We start from the raw sequence: 9,420 nt of genomic DNA on the forward strand, positions 1-9,420 counted from the left end.
CGGAAAGGCTCGCGGCGACCGCCTCTGCTCTGCGTTGTCGGCGGTCAAGCCCAGCAGCCTTCCTGTCTCGGTTTTGCAGGAGTGTTGGTTGAAGTTGAAGGCTCGTGCCTGCTTCCTCGCAGGAAGGCGTGGGATGGCAGGTGGATGTGTCCGGCAACGTGGCGCGCGACGGATATGATTCCGGTCAATGGCCGATCGCAGCTCACCCAGATCGGTTGCTCGGATTGTCTAAGTGGAATTGGAATGGAGGATAGAGTAGAGAGATCACGAATCGGAATGGCACATGATCTCCTCTTGCTCTTGGTGTGGCTGGAGGTTAGAGACAGGGATTCCCCTGGCATCGATTTGTCTGCTAAGCTAGGCAGCTGACATGTCGGGATGATTCCAAGCAGATTCAGTAAGTTCGTTAAGAAAAATCTTGTGCACATTTGGCTGTCAACCCACAGCCGAGTTGCGGAGCATCAATGAAGCGCGCCACAGTTCGATGGATCAAAAAAACTTAGAAAAATGCAACTTGCCGAAAATATATGCACATGTTGTTCAGTTGGAAATAGAATGAAACACCGCCATTCAGAATGTTTTGAATATCTTTATGTTCCTACTTTCGGCAGAGTCTAGGAGACCAAAAAAGGCTTTTGTAAACATAGAAAATGCAAACAACTGAACGAGTTTTGAATCTCTTCCAAACCTTCCCCCATAACCAAAATCATAAAATCTGGTAAGAAGATGAAATCAGAATCAGACTAAATTACATGAAACTAAAATACATATCCTCTACCGGATAGGATAACGGTTAAGCGGCTGTACAACATGCTATGACTGCTGTGAACTAAATTTCTCACACGGAGATGTCAATGGTGCAGCTCTTACTCGTAACATAGTATGGCAGGGCCATGTATCTGCGGGTTCCAGATCAAGTACGAGCAGGGAGCCAGGGCGTACGGGGAAAGGCAACCCTGAAGCCCCAATTGGGACACATGGTTACCTAGGTTAACCGCTACTGCACAGACATTTTGCACAAACTACTAGTTAGACCCCTCCATGCCACTTTACTTACGCAAATGGCCCCATATGCAACTGTGAGATATACCACCATCTATCATATCTTCGTTTTTCGAAAAACCGCACCATCTGCTGTATCTTTTGTACAGAGAAGGCGATGGTGGAAGTGACGAGTAATATCCATCAAGCTGGAGGGAGGTGAATAGGAATTCAGTGACCTCCATCTCCAGCACACACGTTCCGTTGCTCCAGTGCATCAGCCGGAAGAAAGAAAAGGAAATCTGCGACAAGATGAACCCTTTTTGCTCAAGAAAAAGAAAATATATATAGTTTGCTGGAAGGAAAAGTTCATATATGCACCATTTAGTCGAAGATATGGCCTTATCCGTTTTCTCGAATTGTTCTTGATGGGAAGATGCTGTCTCCAGTCAGAATACCATATTGATCTTGCAGCGTCAATCGGTGTTCGGCCCACCATAGTTCTGCTCGTTGCTCTGTGAAACGTCTCTTGCTGCATGTCAGCAAAAATAGTGATCAATGGGAAGTCCAGTGAGGCGCCATTTACAATCATTTTTCTGAAGCTGGAACATGTATAGAGCATCTCTACAACTCAGATAAGAGCCATATTCGACAGTAGTATAAAGTAAAAGAAAAAAAAAATCCACTGTAAGTTGTGACTAAGTTGACAATCTTTGATGGATAAACAAGAAATGCAATTTGTACAGAACTATATAAGAATTGCTCATATCTAAAAAAGGTCCAATGGTCAAAACCAAGAACTGAGCACATATTTGGGTCAGATGAAGCTAGAATGCGCCAATACCTAAAACGCACGCGCCTGAGGTACTTCTGGCCTGCAGGTGAGCGGAACAAAGTGATGTAAACACCAGGTTCAACCTGTTCGATCCATTCTGCATCGGTTACCATGTTATTTCCATTGCAGGACGACTGATGAGCCTGCTGGCCACTGGAATCAGGTGACCTATGAAGATCCTGCAAATTATTCTCGAGCGAATGACTTCCATACAACTTAGATACACGATCAGTCCAACTGCCATGTGAAGCACACTCTTCAGGTGTTCTTGGTGTCATAGCTTTGAGCTGAGAACACAAAAGAATTGAGTAACATAAAATGGAATATGAACGACAAAATAATGATGCAACTGTGAAAAACTAGTTTATGATCCTATTTCTAAATTAAAGTTAAGAATCTACAGTTTTGATTATGAATTGTCTCTATCCCTCTGGTATCTCAGTTTTATTTTGGACAAACAAATTTGGTACGTTAGCATTATATAGAAAGCTTTATCCTTTGATTTAGTTGTACCTGTAAGTGCTTTGTGGCTTAGATATACAGAACCTTCTTACATTATATTATTCAATGATTTACTTGATATAGTTATTTTGAAGTAGGTTCTTTACTGTTCCTAAAAAAGGTCAGCATACATCACAGTTTCAGAACCTGATGCACAGAAAATTATAAGAACTGATTAACGGCCAGCTTGTGGTGGTTGTGTTGTACAACTTGTACCTCATCATGTGGAATATAATCAGTTACTAGAATCTGTATTTCTTTACCATATCTTGTAAGATTTAGAGTTACAACTCTGAACTTTAAGAGAGATGTTTTCATGCAGTTATGGTATTTTCTTTTCAAACATACAAATAGTGGAGACATGCACTGCACTCAAGCCTAAGAAATGCTTGTCTTTGTAACATATAGATTACTACATTTGCTTAGTATAGCTGCAAACAGTTTCCTATCCTATCCTATCCTACAAGAACATAACCAGTACATTGTTCTTTCATCCTTAATTTCTCAGTGACTATTCTTTCATCCTTCATTTCTCAGTGACAATAACAATATTTTGCCATATAGCAACCATCAGCACAGCCAACATCAAAACTCAACCTAAAAATTGACCACATTAACGATGGATATCTACCTGAGTTGTAAGGGCGCTGATAATTTCATTTGCTGCTTTGCACTTCAAGTTTTCTAAATCAGCAGTAGCTTTGGCCTCTCTTAATTGATTATTAGCCTTTGCAAGTTCTTCTTCAAGTAGTTCCGACTTGTGGGTCAGCTCGTTCACCTACAAAAATCAATCATATAGCTTTATGAGATAGAGTAGTACATAATATACATAATAAAGGCAAGAAAAGGACTGCCTGATATAATCCTAATTGTCTGAATGATTATTCTGCTATTTATGAGGATCTAAAGACAGCTTGAGGAAAAAGTGAAACGTTATTGTATTGTATAGGACAGTGATATGAAATACCTGGGATTTCAGTCTAGCAACTTCTTCTGTTAGATTCTCATTTAACTGATTCTCTCGTAGAGTAGGATTTGGTGAACTTGGTCCAGAGGACAGAGGCGATGTTGGCTGGGAATGGGAATCTACCCTTAAGGTAGGAATGCAAGAAGATATCAACTCCTTGGAGTGTCCAATCAAGTTTGTAGTACTCAGATTTATGTTTCGTGTGTGAGGTAGAGGAAGTTGGCTGTTACTCGGTGAGTGTTTGCCATCAGGCTTGAATGAATCACAAGTCAAAAGCTTAGACAGTCGTGACCGCAAAGTCTTATCTGGATCAGTGGCTTCCTTGGGCAATTGATGAGGAATTCCCTCAAGAAGCCCTGAATTTTTCAGATTTTTTCCATCAGCCACAGTACTAAGTTTGGTATAGCACTCATCACATACCCGGCATGGCTTGAATGAGTTTGGCGCCAAAGAAGCTTTCATTGATTTTCTACTGCTGCATGCTTTGCAAAAAACTAAACCACAGTTATAACAGTTGTGTCGTTTTCTTCTAAAACCGAATTGCAAGTGACAGCCAGAACATACTGACTGATCTAAACTGGATGCACACTTATGGAGACATACAGCAGCAGTGAAATCAGCTCCACAAACTACACTCTTGACTTGCTTATCTTTTAAAACTTCAACAATAGTTGGAGTGTTTCGATCGACACTGTCTCCATGTCCTAAACGACCATTTGCACCCCAGCCCCAAGTATAAACTTCAGCTTTAGAAGTCAGAGCAGCAATGTGATGAGAACCACATGCTATTTCTTCAATAAAACTATTGGAGATGATCCCTCCAACAAGAGTAGGGAGCTTTCCATCACTCTTTGGGTTCCCAAGCTGCCCAAAAGCATTACTGCCCATGGTGTACAGTTGCCCAGAGGTTGATAGAGCAACAGTAGTGTCATGCCCACAGGCTACCAGGCCAAAATTAGGTTCTAAAAGCGATGCCACACAGGCTGGTATGAACCTTGCTTCTCTGTCAACATGTCCAAGCTGACCTTTGTCCCCATCTCCCCATGTAAATAGTTTGGCAGCTGCAACTGGATCTAGAAAGTCTACAACCTCAACTATTGCAGCTGTGTGCCATGCGCCACAAGCTGCACGTAGAACACGCATTCCTTTCAGAGAGTTCACTTCCCTCGGGATGTTTGTGCTTAGGCGATCTCCATGGCCCAATGCACCAAATACTCCATCACCGATGGTGAACAATTGGCCTAATGATGTCACGATGACCGTATGCCATGGTCCACATGATACTGAAGATATGTGCAGACCTTCTAAAGGGCCACAGACCTTCTTTGGAATCCAATGGGCAGTATCATTTCCATGACCGAGAACACCAGAATAATGTGTGCCATCACCCCATGTGTAGAGATCCCCACAGAAAGAAACAGCACAAGTATGGAATTCCCCACAGGCAACAGACTCAATAGTTATTCCACTCAAAGCACTGATAAGCTTAGGGTGGCAAACATCAGCATCAACTCCATGTCCAAGCCTACCCCCTGACTCCTCACCCCAACTGTATATTTCTCCTTGTTTGGTGACAAGCATTAAATGATTACTCCCACAAGCTATACTGCGAATATCCAACAAAATTGTCGACTCCAATGCCTTTGGTGAAGATAAATCGCTCCTCGAATCATGCAGATTTCCAGGTGTATGTGAAGCATATGCACCAACACCTCTTCCCCAAATGAGAACATCCCCCAATGAATCGAAATCATCACCTGATCCATAGCTGGATGAACTTACTGCACTTGAATAGCTAACTCTGACACTGTTATCAACTCCAGATGCTCCTCCACTGGATGTATCTGCACCTCCAGATGAGAGGGAGCTAGAAGTACCAATAGACCCTGCACTAATCCTACTCCTGTCCGGTCCAGTGCATATCACATCAGAAAATATATTTCCAAAGCCGATGACTTCATGAGCATCGATATTTTGGAAGTCCTACAGGATGCCAAACACAATGACGTACTTTACAAATATGCAAGAAGTTACATATATAAGTCATTATTTACTTACCTTGTTTTTGGCATCACTACCATAAAATGGAAAAGCCAATGGTGAATCTCCCTGAATATGCTTAGCTCGGGTATCAAAATCTTTATCATCTTTTGTTTCGATCACCCACCTTTCGCAGTTCCATCGAGAAATAAGTGCCTTTAAACTAACAAACCATGCCTCCGCTTCATCCTTGTCTTTGCAGATCTGCCACAAGTTATCTACTGAGTGTAACCAAACTAAGACAATCAGAGGTTTGTAATGAAAACACTGACATATTGTTTTGCAACACTTATCTTTGGTAAGCATGTAAACAGGAAAATATATTCAAATATAAATTTAAGAAAAGCTACAAGTTAGATGGAAGTTCACGTACCAGATCTAAAGATCTATGGCCATATATAAGGGAAAATGACTGAAACTCCTTATCAGGTCTTGGGTACCGCAGGAAGATAGCCTGGCAGGGAAGACAACATAAGAACAATATCAACCGCATATATCACTTCAAATTTCTTGAACAGAACTGGCGAGTAACCTAGACAAATCCACAAGCAGAAAAAGGCAGGAAGGCCGGTGATTACATCAAGGATTCAAGGAAAGGAAACCATGCAAGATCAAGCTGATAATATTAAAAAACTATAAAGTTGTTGTATCGCCTTTTGTCTTTCTCTTTTCTCCTTCTAATAATCATCGGCAATTGCCGTCCTTTTGAAAAAAAAATTATGTTAAAAAAATGGAAGATTTCCTCATACTAGTGAAGTTGGTTTCAGAATAGGAAAACAGTATTACTCAAATACAATCTTACCGTGCGTTGTCCAGGTATTATTCTTGAAACTTGGTTGAGTCTCAATTGCTTCTCCACTCTCCCAGTGTACCATATGAGCACAGTTTCATCCTGGGAACAGGAGAAAAACATGATCAAGACAAATGGTAGGTGAATAAAGACATTCCTCCATTGAGCCTTTCCACAGTCCTCAATATATACCAAGAGGTACAGTGTTAATTGTTGTACCTCACGATACAGGTAGTGCTGAGATCTCATCAAAAGGTAAACCTTTCTGTAACCTCTTGGTTCTCCCAAGAACCATATAAGATCTCTTCTCTATGACCATAATTTTTTCCTCCAAATATTTGAAAAAAATGTTCATTTTAATTATGGATTATTTTAATACAGCCCATGGATGCAGTATTCACTAAAGATGAAATATAATTATGTCAAATAATCTATCCAACGACTTGTGATGCCACCAACTACATTTTTTCCTACCCTCTGTTATGTACCTCCATTAAGTTACATATCCAATCAAATAGACTAATGATCATTGCCTTGATAGATCTACTCTCATTTTCATGAAAAATGCAAAGCGCCAAAATGTATAATGCTAGGAAGAATGGCAAGCCTTTACTTCTATAAAAAGCACAACTGGTGGTTAGTGGTGGTGGTGGTGGTAATTGGTTCAACATAAGGATCTTCTGTGCAATGATTCTGTGTGCAAGAGAATACATAGATGGCCTTCCACTTTTACCTATGTGATTTCTTTGGCTTAATTCTATATGCAATTTTTTTTGGCAAAAATAATATTTGTAACAACGATTAGCTCAATTGTGGGCCTAAGTAGTTTTTATCAAAATTCGTGGCAACTCATGAACAATTGACTAGTAAACTGTTTAATCAACACTGGCATGAGCTATCACTAATCTATAGTGCTAAGGAAAATGTTCCTACTTACATTTGAAAGTTTGAACGGACAGAATTTTGGTTTTCCTCGGCGGCCATATTTCAGTAAGTGTGTTCCTTTCTTCAAGCCTGTTATTGCCTAGCAATTCAGAAACACCAACTGATATAAAACATGCTGTTGCATGTCTTTTGCTTACATGAAAGCAATGAAAGTATAATTATGACAGCACCAGGGTGTGGAACAAATTAATAAAATAATCATATGTCTAGTACTAGTTCACAACTAAGAGTTCACTACTTGTAGAGGTTGGGGTTCTTTCGCTAGAAGATCCATCTAAATTTAGATGCTTCTGGTTTCGACAAGACTACAAGCTTGACACTCCTACCACAGAACCACCAAGACATTGTTAAACTAATCAATTTGCATCTTATTACGGTGCTACCAGGTGCTAAATTTTTCCTTGTAGCATTTTCATTTTTCCATATAATAAAAGTTCAGTTAAAATTATTATATTATTCAGTTTGAAAGTATGTTATTCAGTTGGAAAGTCCTTCTATTGTATAAATGAGTAAGATTCATTCAATCCTACTGAGAATAAAATTACCTGTTCAACATCCCTATCAAAGGGACCATTCTTCATAAACTCTGAAGCCATTTAACATAGCACACTGTCATAGGTCGCCAAATGAGACCATTGAAAAAACAACCATATAACAGCACTGCATGGTTTCCCTTGAATTGCCCCTGTAAAAGGCAAAAAGGAAAACCATTAGCAAATGATCTATGGCAAACCAAAGTCCGAGTCAGTGATTCAGCTACAGAAATACAGCTGGATTAATAATTCCTACTTTGCGCCTTTACAACTATGCATGCGTACAGGTGGATACAAGACAACGTCAACAAATATCCCTAGTTGGAATAGCTATAGGAGGTCTGAGATTATGCCCGAACATCAACAATAAACAAGGCAATCAACATCATGGTTGGAACATAGTGAGTTTAATACTTGAACTTGATAATAGCCAGATTCTCACCTCATACATCAATGCTAGGGTGGACGTTTCTCTCCCTAGCTTATTATGCTGGTTAGACAATAATCGACTAAAATTTTGAACCTCAAACAATATATAACACTCTCAAACACTGGCTGAAAATGCTTCAGATCAACAAAAGCCTTATAGGTTACAGTTACAACGTCCCAGGGCAATACACAAGTTGATCCTTCAGCCAAACTATCACATAAAAACTCGCTGTTCGATGCATTGTCGTCCAGAAATGATCAGATTAACAGTAAGGCATCTACCCCTTTCCCCTCAGACTGCAAAAACATGAGATGACCGCAAAAGTGATCAATTATGGGCTAAAATTACGCCTCAAATACCAAGGATTTCTGCAGCTACTGTCATTACGCCTGAACTGACTGCCGGAAATGATTCATGTAAGGGTGGACCTACGCTGGACAGAAAATACCTTACTAATTGCAAGATCGAGCCGAATCCTCCCAAATAAAATCCATAATGAATAACAAGCCAAATCACTTGGAATTAGAAAATTCCCAACCATTCCCCATACAAATTACAGTAAAAACACACGAACCCCAGCCACATTACGGAGAATGACCAACCTCAAAACTTTGTTGCGAAAATCTCGCGGTCATCGGATTAGGCGCGGATCGGGGCAGGGAGGGCGCCGGCTCCATCGCCTGCGAGGGCAATCGGCGGCCGTAGTCCTCCGGCAACGTGCAGAGCACGCAATCGGGGGGCGCGAGGGTTTTGATCCGCGCAATTCGCCGTGGCGGCGCAAGATAGGCGGAGGACGACGACGACGACAACGAGAGAGAAGAGGCAACGGCAACGGGGCAACGGGCTCGCGCCCCCTCGGCCCTCGCTCCTCGCGGAAGAAAGGCTCGGGCAGGCTCTCCTGGACTGCGTGTATGGACCACGGGGGGCAAGATGTGTCCACGTGGCTTGTGGGATCGAATGGACGCTCGCTTTGATGGTGTTCGTGGAAATGGTGCACGGTGCTTTCGGGGATAAGGATCAGCGCGCGCATCGAGGGAACGAACCGTTGCGAGCTTGCGATGACGATGGTTTCAGATGGAAAACACAAATTCTATGCGCCAGTGCCGCCGTGCGGCACCGCCTGGATTTCTCACGCGCGGCGATCCAAAACATCTCGCGCAAGCATATGAGCGAGGGGTCAAACAACCAGCCCTGTCTCCCGACCATCTAACGTAAATACTAACTTCAACATTTTTAATGCCTACTTTAATATTTTGTCTGATTCAACATTTTTATCAGAGAAGAATCAATATTTTTGAATTTTTTTTTCTTCTTCTGCAACCCTAGTAAGCTTCTCCGACCACGGACGTGAGCGACACGGCAGCAGCAAGGCTGGCGTGCCCATAGAAGGAGGCGGCA

The 9,420-nt window shown here is 41.6% G+C and overlaps 1 protein-coding gene across 1 annotated transcript; it reads right to left on the reverse strand.

Annotated features, from left to right (window-relative positions):
• Positions 1–661: 661 nt before the first annotated feature.
• On the reverse strand, positions 662–7,739 carry LOC117851896 (PH, RCC1 and FYVE domains-containing protein 1). The gene is made up of 10 exons (XM_034733807.2): positions 7,605–7,739; positions 7,052–7,138; positions 6,127–6,216; positions 5,698–5,778; positions 5,343–5,528; positions 3,285–5,267; positions 2,949–3,095; positions 1,826–2,103; positions 1,363–1,513; positions 662–1,283 (listed from the first exon to the last, which is right to left on the reverse strand). Exons 1-9 carry the CDS (start codon positions 7,653–7,655, stop codon positions 1,384–1,386), a joined length of 3,033 nt encoding a protein of 1,010 aa, XP_034589698.1. The 5' UTR covers positions 7,656–7,739; the 3' UTR covers positions 662–1,283; positions 1,363–1,383.
• Positions 7,740–9,420: the final 1,681 nt, after the last annotated feature.

Source organism: Setaria viridis, chromosome 4, assembly GCF_005286985.2.
Source record: "Setaria viridis chromosome 4, Setaria_viridis_v4.0, whole genome shotgun sequence".
In the NCBI taxonomy this organism is placed as follows: Eukaryota; Viridiplantae; Streptophyta; class Magnoliopsida; order Poales; family Poaceae; genus Setaria; species Setaria viridis.